The following is a 15,219-nucleotide window of genomic DNA, read 5'->3' on the forward strand; positions in this document are numbered from 1 at the left end:
CAATGCATGATTTAGCTCCTCAGACCCAGCTATGGGTTTTCTGTCCACATTTGTGGACAAGAGTTTCACAACTTTATACAAAAGAAAAGAAAGCTGTCCACCACAAAGGACATTCCATTGTAGCCTCCTGACGGTGCAGTGGGTGAACAGAATCGAAAACAGAATTATAAATTATATTATCTTCTTCTCCGTGTCAAACCAAATTCCTGAACAACCATGCTGATTGGTTGGTATCAGGTCAATGCAGGGACATCCTCTGCAAGTGACATTTACGAAGACAGATGATCTTAAGGAATGAGCCTAATGGACTTAAAAAATATTTACTCAGCCATTTTCATCTGTTCTTCATCAGAGACATCCTCCTTGCCATAGTAAACTAAGGACTCATAAACTGAGTGTTTACACTTAGCTGACCATCTTCTTCTCAACATCTGTGTTTTATTATGTTTGCTCATCCAGAGGTGAAGATGAACCCAGAAACGAACAATAGGCTGAATAACCAAAATCACTACATGTGCCATGTTAATAGGATCACAGAAATGTGTTAATGTTGATTAACTCAGCATGCTAACTCTTTTATGTAGACGTAATACTTAAGCCATTTGCCTGACCTGTGGTTTCATATATGTGTGTCCTATTCATGTTCACGTTGAATTATGTTGAAAGTAAGAATATTACTGGTTATAACATGTCTGATAATCATGCTATTATCTTAATTGAAGCCGAGTGAGGTTACAGGTGATGTATAGAGTTTGAGTGATCTTTTTTAAGGATCTTATTTAAGGATGCAAAGTTTTCTTACAAGTCTGCACAATGTCCTCTCCCCCTCTGTCTTCCTAAGAGGGAAGAGAAACGTGATACTTTGAGATATGCAAACAACTCGTCAATATGCACGAGGAGGCCGGATTAGCGCCGAAACAGACAAAGAAGGCAACGCCCCGAGGCTTCGATGACTCATCAATATGCACGAGGAAGGCGTTCCAGGTTGGTTGGACAGAACTATAAAAGTAAATGAAACCAACTTTTCATCAGAGTCTTTTCCATCTTCTGGGCTCTCAGCTACTAAAAGAGCTTTCTCCACCTTATCTGCTCTCAATTACTCAAAGAGAGCTTGACTATCTCCTTGGTTCTCACAGAGCTGTTCCATCTCCGTCGCTCTCCAAACTTCACAAAGAGCTTTTACCATCCTCTGAGCTCTCAAAGAGCTTTACCATCTTCGCTGTTCTCCACTTCTCCTGGCAAGCTTTCCAGAACCAGCTGTCAGAGCCAGCTGTACACCTCTTCCAGCCAGCAGAACTTCAGACCTCCATACCTTCAGGCCTCCAGCGCAAGCACGTCGCTTCACAGCCTTTTCCTGCTTCGAACTCTGTCAGAAGACATCAGCCCAACTGCATCCGTTCTCCGTCAAGGCCTCTCCAGCCTGCATCCTCACCTTTGGCATGTCGCTCCAGCCACTACATGCTCCTTCTCCAAAGTCACGTCCTGCATCCTTCAGAAGGCCTCTAACTTGTAAGAAAACTTGCTCCTGATTTATCTGAGTTGGTGTTATTCCAATTTAAGCAGGTTTACCTCAACGTAACCTCACTAACATTATAATATCTTGAATATAGCTATCTGCCAACTTAATCTACGTATTCTCCTGTCCATAATCTCCTGCTCCCTATTATCTTGTTTGTCTCTTTTCTTTTTGTTATTTGTGTGTCTTAGTTTAGTTAATAAATTATATATAGGTGTATAAATCTGCTGCCTCAGTTTATCCTTGTGTACTGCCTTTTCACGCTCGGGTTCACTGTGCGATCCACAAACTACCACCTCTGCAAGATTTCCAAATTATTGTTTTGGGTTGATTTAAGTTTAAGCTTAGTTATAAATCTATAATTAAATTAATCAATAAATCAACACTCCATTCTTAAATAATTTGGTATCCTATTCTTGCTACACCATAAAAATTTTAAAAACTGCATCTGAAAAAACTGTTGCATCATGATGTTTCCAATATAGGCACTTATTTAATAAAAAACAAAAAAAGCTGGTACTTTACTGACATTTTCTGGGTCTTAGGAGGTTAAGACAGTTCACTTTATGACTGAAATATCATTTACAAATATCCAGATGATTCACGGGCATTTGGAAAACATTAAAAACCTCTACAGGAGGTTAATTAAAATAGACACTTAGAAATACATTATGTGCAAAAACGATCACAGGATGCTGTAAACATTGAAGCCCACTGGTCTGTGAACCCTAACCCTGGTGATCAGTAGGAAAATGAAACATGAACCCTCCACACTGACCTTCATTCCACTTCAGTGGAACTTTGTCTCAATGTGAAAGGTGTTTCCTGCAGAATGCTTCACAGTCAACATATGGAATGTGTTTTCCATCCATCGTCAGTGTCAAAGTGTGTCTAGTCTTGGTCCATTGGACACAGAGACACTGAGTTACAGCAGCCATAGGTGAACTCAGAGCGGATCCTGAAGGCCGGGTACACAGGTTCAGTGAAGCTGCAGTAGAAGGTGTGGATGTGCTCCAGTCTGTCCGAGGACACGGCATAGAAGGAAATGGTGCCGGCGCTCCAGTCCAGACACAATCTCACTCTGCCGCCGGCGCCGTCCGGGACGGGCTGCTGGATAGAGATGCCTTTGTTCTGATGCCAGGCACAGTAATGGTCAGAAGAGCAGTCCAGAGTCCAGGAGCAGGTGTTTCCTCCCAACATGGACTCTTCACCCGTCCTGCGGATTCCGCTGTAGGCCACTCCCACCGACACCAGCCCCATCCATGCCACCTCCCAGTAACAGCGACCTCTCAGAGCGTCGCTACAAAGCACCTGGTAGCAGGACAGGAAGCGGTCTTCCTTTTTGTCGTAAGGCTGGTCCTCGTCCTCATCGGTCACAGTGCAGTTGTCAAACAGACACAGCCTTGGGTGAGCGGTGGCAGAGTCCAAACTAGGCTGACAGGCATCTACGGGAAAGACCAGAATGCACCATTTAACACCAATACACCATGGAACTAACCCCAATCCTAACCATTTAACTAACCCTAACCCTAACCTTGTGTCTGAGTCCAGTCTGAGCTGACAGGCGTCTACAGGACAGGACCATAATGCACCATACTACATACTATATACCATACAATACTATAATATAATACCTTATACTATATTATACCATACTATACTATAGTATACTATACTATAGTGTACTATAGTATACTATATAACAACTACTACACTATACTATACTATACTATAAACTAAAGATCATTTCAGTTCAGGTTCCACATTCAGACCAATACGATCTAAAGTGGACCAGTCAGACCAGTAAAATATTATCTTAATAACATATAAATAATGTTTTAGTATCAAAAAGGAAAGTTACATGACAATATTTACATTACATCACAAAAAAATATGAATTAAAAACCTGAAAAGATATGAACAACCTGAAATGCTTTAAGAGAAGTAAATGCAATTTTAACATCCTTTTGTTAATCTGTCTCAAGTTTCTGTTCATTTTTCTGCATGTTTTGTTCTTGTTATTCTTTATTTTGTTCATATTTGGGGCTTTTTGGGGTTTTTTTTTCCCTGTTAATTGTTTTCATGTTTCTCAAATTTCTCAAAATTACAAAATGTTTTATGTATTTGCAGAGTTGTAAGTTGTAAGTCATCTTGTTCTCATAGTCATCCAAGCCTACAGCCTCCTGGGCATCACAGGAGCACAGAGAAGAAGAGCCATCAGAACAGCTTCTGAGGCTGCAGAGAGAGCCTCATGATGGCTGTGGATCAGGAGGGACAAGGAGTGGGCCAGCGCTTTTTGGACACGGGCTGGGAACTGATCACCGGTCGGGTCGCCTGGGCGAGGGGGTCTGAAGTTGAAAGACCCCAAACCCCCAGTGACCCCAGGTACGATCACTGATGATGTGTCCAAGAAACAGCATCACAAGAGGTATGTAAGAACCATAAGGCACATGTGTAAATGATAAACTGAGGCATATCATTAAAACTGCACAATTTTTTCTGAAGAAATTTCAAGCTGTTCCTTTATTCAAATTCTTCTTAAAGAACAGTTTTTAGATGTAAAAATTTCATAATGTAATTTAACTTTTTTCACCCCAAAACACAGAGAAACATTTGAAGTTGACATTATTTATTGGTTATTATTCTATTTTTATTCAATTTGAGATCACATTGGGCAGAATGTGGCCCCTGAACTAACCTTAGTGTATTTCTGTTGTAGATACTAGAGTCAAAAGCTGTGTTTGTTTTGTGAGAATATTCTGGAAGATGACGGGGGTCAGTCACATCATTTAATGGCTGCTATGACTGAAATTATTGAAATAACTGAAATTATTGCTTTCCATTATGGGCATTAACTCTTTTTCAAAAATCAGCTCAACTGAGCCTTTTTGCAAATTTCCAGATTTGGCCCCCTCTGTGAACATTTTCTGATGTGATGCTTAAAAATGTGCAACAAAAATGTACCTCATAACACCAGTAGATCACAACACACTTTTAACACCCTAATTGTACAAACATTTGGCTTTGAGGCGAATAAGACAGACACGATAAACCACAGTGTCTAAAGTCTTTGAACTTAGTACAGATGGAAAAGTTTTGTAAATTCTAGTTGATAAATCCAGTCAAAATTCACTCACACTTCTTCACCCCTGGTTTCAGTCGGTGTACTCCAGCATAATCCGTCCTGTAGAGAGTAAAAGAACAAAAAGTCAAAAAAGCATCTTCTCTTGGATGATAAGACGAAGTCATACTGTCCTCAGTTCAGTCCTACATGACAATCTTCTTTTTTTTTTTTTACACTTAGTTTTTATTAGTTATTTATCATTTTGTCATACAGAACATAACAAACAACAGCAACAGATAATAGTCACAATCTAATAGTAATAATAATTTAGGTAACAGTTATGAAATAGCAATCATGTTACCTAATGAATTACATTTTTAGAGCATTTAAAGCATTTCACAGGATTATGAGACAAACCACACATTAATTGTATTCAATTAAACTAATCCATTTGCCCCATCTTATTATGTAAAGTTCATCTTGCAAATGTTAATGTTAATCTCTCCATTTTGTGAATTTTATCAACAATTTTCAACCAGTCCTCCAGCACCGGTGGATCAAGTTGAGATGAGTGATTGTTTTTTTTGCTGCATCATCAAAGATTTTTAGAAGGTATTTATCACTTATTGTCAAATCATCAGGAAGATCTACTAACAATAGTGACAAAGTGGGTTATGGCAGTCTTCTTAAAGGTGGACAGATGTTTTAATGTCTGCACAACTGATATTTTTACACACCTACAGACATATACACAGTTATTTAGAAGACAGAACTTTACTACAACATGACTGAAAACCATGCGTATTTCACTGTTAGGGTTGGGGTATGTTACTGGGAATCCTCCTCTGTACCTGACAATATCCAGTTTGTAGTTTGGATCTTTCTGTTTGTCAGAGAGTGCGTTCATTCCGGAGTCTCCTGGATGATTGTAGCTCAGGTCTAGCTCCCTCAGATGATGTGGATTGGAGATTAGTGCAGATACCAAAGAAGTGCAGCTATTCTCTGTGAGCAAACAGCCTGACAGACTACATACATTCAACAGTAGAGAAGACCAGAGTCAGAAGAGGTTTACAATCAAACTCACTCAATCAGTCACTGAATGTCGTATCTGTAGAAGCAGTGTGTAAATCATCGGTCTCATTGATAAATAAGCAGAACAGTCGACATTGAACACTAAAAAGATGCATGTGTGTGTGTGTGTATGTGTGTGATATGATTTGTATCAGACAGCTATTGGTTGGTGAAGGAGTACAAAGTACTTAGCTAGCATTTGGTGGAGCTAATGTGCTATGGACACAAACAGAGCCTGTTCTATCTGTAATATCAGGTCCATCATATCCAGGCTCTGTCTGGAACCAGCTGAAACCATGGGTGTCTTTGAAGAAGGATGGAACTGTTGTGTGCGACCACTGTACATGTAAAGCAGGGTTAAAAACGAACAAAAACGGAACGTTCAGATCAAATTTGATATTAGCCGGTTTGCCGTCCAGTTTGCAGTCCGGCTCTTCCGCCGTCCGTCATGGCGGCTCGAACAGAGCGTGACGTAACGTGTAAAGGGTCAATATCTTAAGTGTAATTTTTGCATTTCACTAAATCACACCACAGGCCAGATTGGACCCTTTGGCGGGCCAGTTTTGGCCCATGGGTCATACGTTTGATATCTTTGCTGTAGAAAATCTGGCTGTAGTTCGACCGACAAAGGGTATATATAATTAGAGGAAGGGAAAAAAAGTGGAGGATCAGCATGAAACGTTGTACATGCTATGTATCAGTGGCGGCTGCTTGTCTTTCAGACAGGGGAAGCTCATTGTCGGCTTACATAAAAAAAAAAAAAAATCAAGTTATTTAAACATAAATTCGGCCCTCCGTTCCTTTTTAACAAAATGGTCGTATCGTACCAAGTAAACAAGAAAATGTTGAAATTATGTTAAATTGAAACAAGGAAGTACAATGAGTGTGTTTTATTTACAGTGCAAGAAATGAACAAGTAATTTCGTAGTGGTTTCTCTCTTGATTTCACAGCAGAATGCGTGACGGTATGATACTGAACTCTGTCGAGTGAAGGAGTAGATCTCAAACTAGCTGTCAATCAAACGAGATTCAGCCTTTAGACCGATCCTCCAACCAGCATGTGTAATCCTGGCATCCAGCCCAGCTGAGCTCCGCCCACAGCTCCATTCACCCCCAGAGATACCCGGCGTCCGGGGGTGGGACAATATCGTGGCATTTATCCAATTACCGTCCAGTTTTGAGGCAATGAAAAAAACTGTTCCACTCAGTCCCATTGAAGTGCAGTGTCCATGCGTCTACGTGCATTGAACAGAGATCGTAAGAGAAAACAGCGCAATGGTGATGTATGAGAAGTTAACAACATCGAGTCCGTTGATTTGTGATAAAGCTGATTCTGAATGAACTCATCTGTGAGATGAACGTGTTCTAACACATTTGTAGTCAATGAAATGTCAACACAACCGTACATATTTGATCATTTAATTTTCGTAATTTTAGGGGAAGCCGAGCTTCCCTTGCAGTCTATGAGAAATTGCCCCTGCTATATATAGTTTCACAGAAACATCATAACATGATCTAACCTGAGAGTTTCCAGTACACAATGTGAACTCTGGAGTCCAGTCGCAAGAAGATGTACTCCTGAATCCTGCAGGTCGTTGTTGCTCAAATCCAGCTCTCGAAGACTAGAGGACTGACATCTAAGAACCGAAGCCAGGACGTCACAGCTGTCACTGAACAAGTTACAGCTACTACACCTGAAGAACAAATACAAGAGTTCAGTCAAATGAACTCCTTTAAAGTCGTGTGCATGAACAAAACAGTAATTTCACAATCAGTAATGCTGCAATTTCAGCTTAAAGGTATCCATGTTAATTAAAGGGAAAATGTGTTTTTCTAACTTGAGAATTTCCATTTTGCAGTGTGGGCTCTGAAGGCCATTTGAGAGCGACACTACTCCTTCACGCTTCAGGCTGTTATTACTCAGATCCAGTTCTTTGAGCTTGGAAAACTGAGAGGAGAGAACCGATGATAGAGCACAACAGCTTCTGGACATCTTACAGCCATTTAACCTGAAAATCAATAACAGGGACAACAATAGGGGATCAAACTTCATAGTCAGGATTAAGAATATGCAGCCATTTTCCTACATAGTTGATTAGCCAAATCCTTGAGAAGAAGCAACAACAAAACAGCAACCAAAATGGCAACAAATTAGGTTGATAACACAATGGATCTGAGGTCACCATCAGGGAAAAAAATTAAAGATTTGCATTATCAGAGTGCTGCCGATATTAGTCTTCAAACCATTTAACTGCAGCCAACTGAATTTCACTGTTTCCATTCCCTGTGGTGACCCTAGTCAGAGTCAGTGTGTTATCCTTTCTGGTATTTTTAGTTATAGGTGCAGTGTGAAATGTTTTCCTGGAGCATTTTTTACTAAACTGCTTAAAATCCCCTTCACGCTCATATTACAACCAATTAATTAAATGCTCTAACACAAAAATAAAAAAATTTTGTCACCTGTGGAAGAGACAGGACTGAAAAAACACCATCCAATCATTTTAAGCGCCCAGTTGAAATGATTGAATGGTGATATGTCTATCAAACTCAACTGTAATTTGAGCCTCCCCCCTCCGTCCTCTGCGCGTACTCCTCTTCCTGCATGAATCATGCGTTCTCAGGTTTGGAGCACTTGCGGATGTTGACAGCTGTCATCTTCAGATTTAGGTTATTTTCACAGACTTTAATCACTGGAGTACATATGATGCTGCAATAAAAGATCCACACAATAGGTCCAAAAGAACACAGCATTGGAGGAGGCGGATGATATTAAAAAGTCACTTGACTTTCTCTCAGGGGAAGTAACTGTTGTAAAGACGCAACAGAAACAACTACTGGAGCTATACTTGAGGAGGTGAAACTGCTACGCCTTCAGAACGCCGAAAAAGATAAACGGAGAGCGGACCTGGAGAGGAGAGTAGATGACCTGGAGCAATACTCCAGAATGAACGAGGTGGTCATCACTGAGCTCCAGATTAAACCCTGGTCGTATGCTCACGCGGTGACCGCAGACAGCGAGGGTGAACCCGGTGAGCTAGAGATGACATCAGCAGAGCAACAAGTGACGGCATTTCTCAACTCCAGAGGGATTACGCTGGATTCTGACAGTATCGAGGCATGCCACCCTCTCCTCAGGAGGAAAGATGACACACCAGCCGTGATCCTGAGGTTTGTGAACAGGAAACATAAGACTGCTTTGTTGAAACAAGGACAGAAGCTGAAAGGACCGAATGTGTACATGAATGATCACTTCACCAGAAGGAATGCTGAAATAGCCAGGAAAGCCAGATATCTGAGGAAGCAAAACAAAATTCAAAGTACGTGGGTCAGTAACTGTAAAATATTCATTAAACTCAATGGAACACCAGAACAGGCCAAGGTTCTGGTAGTCAGAACCCTGGAGGAGCTGGGTAAATATGACTGAGACTCATCTTCATGACCAGTGAGGTACTAGGCCGCTGTAGCTGTATGTAAACAAGGACATCTGAACTAAGGAACATTTCATCTACCTCAAAAGACATGAATGACAGAGAGCTGCTATCAAGGATTCAAGGATTTGAAACGATGGAACTGAATCTATTTTCTGACACCGATCACAATACATTACACTTGGAAGAGGATATTGACCCAGACATGTTTTTTTCATCCACTATTATTAACTGTAACTACTACACCGAAGAGGAATATAATTCATTTTAATAGTAGAAGCATGTATTCTAATTTCAACTCCATCAAAGAATATTTATGTCAATTTGTCCATTGCTTTAATATTATAGCAGCTTCAGAAACAAGGTTTAATACGGACAAAGGAGTGGACTTTGAGTTAGATGGATATGAACTTCATTATGTAAACAGATTAAATAAAGCAGGTGGTGGAGTAGCTTTATATGTTGACAAATCATTGCAATGCAAAATAATTGATAATATGACAATAGCGGTCAAAGATGTACTGGAATGTATATCAGTTGAAATCCATAACGAAAAAAAGAAAAATGTTATTATAAGCTGTATATATAGGGCACCAGGTTCGAGTGTGGAATGTTTCAATGATTGGATGGAAAAATTGTTCTCACAAATAAGTAACAAAACCATTTTCATTTGTGGAGATTTCAACATTGATTTGATAAATCCAACTAAACTCAAAATGATGGATGAATTTGTAAATAGGATGTACAACATGAGTCTATTTCCATGTATTACTAGGCCTAGCAGAATTACATCTCACAGTGCAACTCTCACTGACAATATTTTTACTAATAACATTGAGTATTCCAATATCAGTGGACTTTTGGTCTGTGATATAACTGACCATTTACCAGTATTCACACTGTATGATGTCAACTACAGGAAAAATAACACTACAAACAAATATATTTACAAACGAGTACAAACTGAAGGGTCAATTAAAGCCCTCAGCTCGGACTTATTGGCACAAGACTGGAACACAGTGTATGGAGAGAAAGATGTGAATACAGCATACAATAACTTTTTTGAAATATTCAGTGCTTTACATAATAAACACTGTCCTATGCGACAATATAATATAAAGAATAAACGTATAAAGGGTCCCTGGTTAACCAAGGGATTACAAAACGCTTGTAAAAAGAAAAATACTCTCTACAGACAATTTATTAAACTACAGACAGAGGAATCAGAGAAGAAATATAAAGTATACAAGAAAAAGTTGACCACCATATTAAGATCTAGTAAGAAATTATACTACACTAAACTATTAAATGAAAATAAGAGTAATACTAAAGGGGTATGGGGTATATTAAACAGCATTATAAAAGATGGTGTAAAAAAGAATACATATCCAGATTATTTCATTGATAGGACTGGTGACAATTATAATATGAATGCTGTAGTGAATAATTTCAACAAGTTTTTTGTTAACATTGGTCCAGAATTGGCAGCAAAAATACCTGATATTGGAACCAATAAACAAAATGAACCACTTATACAAAGGAACCCAAACACAATCTTTCTCTCAGCTGTGACTGAGTCTGAGATCTCAACCACTGTTAATAAATTTAAAAATAAAACCTCTACAGATTGTTATGACTTAGACGTGATCTTAGTCAAAAAAGTAATAATTGGTATTTTGAAACTACTAACACGTATTTGTAACCTGTCATTTCAAACTGGTGCATTCCCAAACAAACTGAAAATCGCAAAAGTAAAACCTTTATATAAAAATGGTAAAAATCACATCTTCACAAACTACAGACCTGTCTCTCTGCTCCCACAATTTTCAAAAATTCTGGAAAAATTATTTAATAATAGGCTAGACAACTTTTTAAGCAAATATGACATAATAAATGAAAGTCAGCATGGATTTAGAGCAAAGAGATCAACGTCAATGGCAATAGTGGAAGCTGTGGAAGAGATTACAAATGCATTGCATAATAAAAAAATATGCAGTTGGAATATTTATTGACTTAAAGAAAGCCTTTGACACACTTAATCACTCAATTTTAATCAATAAATTGGAAAGGTATGGCATTAGGGGAATGGCCTTGAATTGGCTCAAAAGCTATTTGACGGGGAGACAGCAGTATGTGAGGATGGGTGAGTATACATCTGGATGTCTGGACATTGCTTGTGGGGTCCCTCAAGGTTCAATATTGGGGCCCAAATTGTTTATTTTATATATAAATGATATATTCAATGTATCTAAAGCTTTAAAATTAATATTATTTGCAGATGACACCAATATATTCTATTCTAAGGATAATTATAATAAACTGGTGGATATGATAAATAATGAATTAACTAAAATAAAATTATGGATGGATATGAATAAATTATCGCTAAATATAAACAAGACTAAGGCACTGTTGTTTGGCAATTATAAAAAAACCTCAGAATTATGCATATGCATAGATAGCGTTCCGTTAGAAATACGTGTCAGAACACACATTTTTAGGTATAATTTTTGACAATAAATTAAGCTGTAAATCACACATCAGATTCATCCAAACAAAAGTATCCAAAAGCATTTTCATCATTAACAAAGCTAAACACATCCTGGATTATAAGGCACTCTCTATATTGTATTGTTGTCTGGTCCTGCCATACCAAACCTACTGCATAGAATTATGGGGCAATAACTATAAAACTACTCTACACCCTCTCTTCATATTACAAAAACGTGCAGTCAGAGTCTTACATAAAGTCGGCTATTTGGATCATACTCATTTATTATTCTTGCAGTCAAAACTATTAAAACTCAATGATTTGGTACATTTTTACACAGCTCAACTTCTATATATAGCCAATAAAAATCAACTACCAGCCAACATACAAAAACTATTTGCCCATAGAGAGGGGGGCTATAACCTGAGGGGATGTGGGAATTTCAAAGTCCCAGCAGTCAGGACATCCAGGAAAAGTTTGTGTGTATCAGTGTGTGGGGTCAAGCTTTGGAATGGGTTGGGGGTAGACCTCAAGCAGTGTCCAAATATTCAAAAATTCAAGAAAATGTACAAAGAAATGTTATTTTCACAATATCTGGCTCAAGGAAGGGTGTGATCATTATTTGGATTGTCAGGTTGTTCTATTGTATGGTGTGTGTATATAAACATGGGGGTGCAGACGTGTGTGTACAGCGGTAGACAATAAACTGGTGTGTATGTATGTGTGTATGTAGATATGTATGTGACTGTATGTGTGTATGTAGATATGTATGTGACTGTATGTGTGTATGTAGATGTGTATGTGACTGTATGTGTGTATGTATATGTGTATGTGACTGTATGAGTGTATGTTGAAGTGCATGTAGATAATCACAATTTTATGTTGTATATCAAGTGATTTAGCACTAACAGTCTGAGGACTGGAATTAGGGGGTAGGACTGGATAAGCAGTGGCTTCTTCCTACTCCCTTTCAGGCACAACAGTTTTTCTTTTTTTTTTTTTTTTTTCTATTATTTGATTTTTTTGGGTACTGTTCATCATTATTATTATTTTTTTCTATTGTTCGATTTTTTATTTGTGTGTTGTTTATTATTATTATTATTATTATTTTTGTTTCATATGTTTGTATTATGTCTGTGTCTGAAATAAACTAACCTAACTTAGCCTAACCTAACTTGTTCAGGAAATGAAGCCAGAGCCAGAGCTTAGCTATATTAGCTGTATTAGGATGGAAAGTTCACCGGCAAACTGTTTTGTCACTAACATAAATCGGCAGTAAATGTAATGTTAGTCAGATAGGTATGAACTGGGGCTGTTCTGTAAGAGTAGAGGTGTTGGAGGAGACTGAGCGAGGTATGCATGGATCGAGGCTGCCGGAGCTGGGTCAGCCGGAGCTGGGTCAGCCGGAGCCATCGGGGCAAATTGTTGCAGTGCAGCGCTCGTGAACCCTCGAGAACAAGCACTGTGTGTGCCAGTACTCTGGAGGCGTGGCTTCAGGGGGATGTCTGAAGAAAGGGGTTTGGACTTCTGAATTGAGCGTTTTCAAAATTTAGCTGCTCGAACCATTTTTCTAAGATCTCATACCCCACCTTTAAACGGTTGATAACTGTGGCCCACACTCAGAGTAGATGATGGTAATTTAACAACAACAACAACAAAAAAGATTAACTTGCTTTATTATCACTGTAGGGAAATTTGGTCTCTGCATTTTACCCGACATAATACAAACACACAGTACCTAGCATTAGCATTAGCACAGACATTAGAAGAATTGAGCTGCCATTGAAGGCACTTTTAGATGGACTCCATATCTGGTCAGGAGAATAGAACAATGAAGAGACCAGGCAAACTCAACACAGAAAGGATCCGGTCTGACGGAATCAAAACCCAGAACCTTCTTGCTGTGAGGTGCAGGCGCTAACCACAACACTATTATAACACTACTATCATTTTCATGGGATTGCACATGAAGGAAAACATAATCAGATAATGTTCATGGTGTAAAACAACACGTTATGTTGTATATATTATATTCTGTTTCCGTAATTAGAACATTCAGAATCCCTTTAAAGTGCTGGAACAGGCTGGCCAACCAGAGGCTGTGGAACCAGACCGAGGGTTGGCAACTGCGGGGCAGCCAGCCTAGTGATGTGTGTGAATGTGAGTGTGTCTATGGTTGGTTAATGTGAGACTGGGTGGAGTCAGGGCCGAAACAAAGACCCAGCCCTCACATTTTTTGTGAAAAGATGGTTGTAAACATATTTATTCCTGGTCTCATCCACTTGAGATGGAATTTAGTTGTGTATGTGGCCTCGTGATTGTTAATATCTTCAGTGTAATTTTTGCATTTCGCTAAATCACACCACAGGTCGGATTGGACCCTTTGGCGGGCCGGTTTGGCCCATGGGTCATATGTTTGACATCTTTGCTGTAGAAAATCTGGCTGTAGGTTGACCAAAAAAGGGTATATATAATTAGAGGAAGGGAAACAAAGTGGAGGATCAGCATGAAACGTACATGCTATATATAGTTTCACAGAAACATCATAACATGATCTAACCTGAGAGTTTCCAGTACACAATGTGAACTCTGGAGTCCAGTCGCAAGAAGATGTACTCCTGAATCCTGCAGGTTGTTGTTGCTCAAATCCAGCTCTTGAAGACTAGAGGACTGACATCTAAGAACCGAAGCCAGGGCGTCACAGCTGTCACTGAACAAGTTACAGCTACTACACCTGAAGAACAAATACAAGAGTTCAGTCAAATTAACTCCTTTAAAGTCGTGTGCATGAACAAAACAGTAATTTCACAGTCAGTAATGCTGCAATTTCAGCTTAAAGGTATCCATGTTGATTAAAAGGAAAATGTGTTTTTCTAACTTGAGAATTTCCATTTTGCAGTGTGGGCTCTGAAGGCCAGTTGAGAGCGACACTACTCCTTCACGCTTCAGGCTGTTATTACTCAGATCCAGCTCTTTGAGCTTGGAAAACTGAGAGGAGAGAACCGACGATAGAGCACAACAGCTTCTGGACGTCAGCTTACAGCCATTTAACCTGGAAATCAATAATAGGGACAACAATAGGGGATCAGACTTCATAGTCAGGATTAAGAATATGCAGCCATTTTCCTACATAGTTCATTAGCCAAATCCTTGAGAAGAAGCAACAATAAAACAGAAATCAAAATGACAACAAATTAGGTTGATAACACAATGGATCTGAGGTCACCATCAGGGAAAAAAATGAAAGATTTGCATTATCAGAGTGCTGCTGGTATTAGTCTTCAAACCATTTAATTGCAGCCAACTGAATTTCACTGTTTCCATTCCCTATAGTGACCCTAGTCAGAGTCAGTGTGTTATCCTTTCTGGTATTTTTAGTTATAGGTGCAGTGTGAAATGTTTTCCTGGAGCATTTTTTACTAAATTGCTTAAAATCCCCTTCACGCTCATATTACAACCAATTAATTAAATGCTCTAACATAAAAATAAAAAATGTTGTCACCTGTGGAACAGACAGGACTGAAAAAACACCATCCAATCATTTTAAGCGCCCAGTTGAAATGATTGAATGGTGATATGTCTATCAAACTCAACTGTAATTTGAGCCTCCCCCCTCCGTCCTCTGCGCGTACTCCTCTTCCTGCATGAA

General features: G+C 39.0%; 1 protein-coding gene across 1 annotated transcript in view; it reads right to left on the reverse strand.

Annotated features, from left to right (window-relative positions):
• The window catches only part of LOC115439237 (NACHT, LRR and PYD domains-containing protein 12-like), a 20,983-nt gene continuing 5,764 nt past the window's right edge, over positions 1–15,219 (reverse strand). Inside the window, exons 4-11 of the mRNA XM_030163051.1 lie at positions 14,449–14,622; positions 14,131–14,304; positions 7,490–7,660; positions 7,172–7,345; positions 5,432–5,605; positions 4,654–4,700; positions 2,073–2,961; positions 1–15 (exon numbers count right to left, since the gene is read on the reverse strand). Of these exons, the coding sequence (XP_030018911.1) occupies positions 2,408–2,961; positions 4,654–4,700; positions 5,432–5,605; positions 7,172–7,345; positions 7,490–7,660; positions 14,131–14,304; positions 14,449–14,622 (1,468 nt within the window). The 3' untranslated portion in view covers positions 1–15; positions 2,073–2,407. The remainder of the gene's footprint in view (positions 16–2,072; positions 2,962–4,653; positions 4,701–5,431; positions 5,606–7,171; positions 7,346–7,489; positions 7,661–14,130; positions 14,305–14,448; positions 14,623–15,219) is intronic.

The sequence above is a fragment of the Sphaeramia orbicularis genome, chromosome 19 (genome assembly GCF_902148855.1).
Source record: "Sphaeramia orbicularis chromosome 19, fSphaOr1.1, whole genome shotgun sequence".
Taxonomy (NCBI): Eukaryota; Metazoa; Chordata; class Actinopteri; order Kurtiformes; family Apogonidae; genus Sphaeramia; species Sphaeramia orbicularis.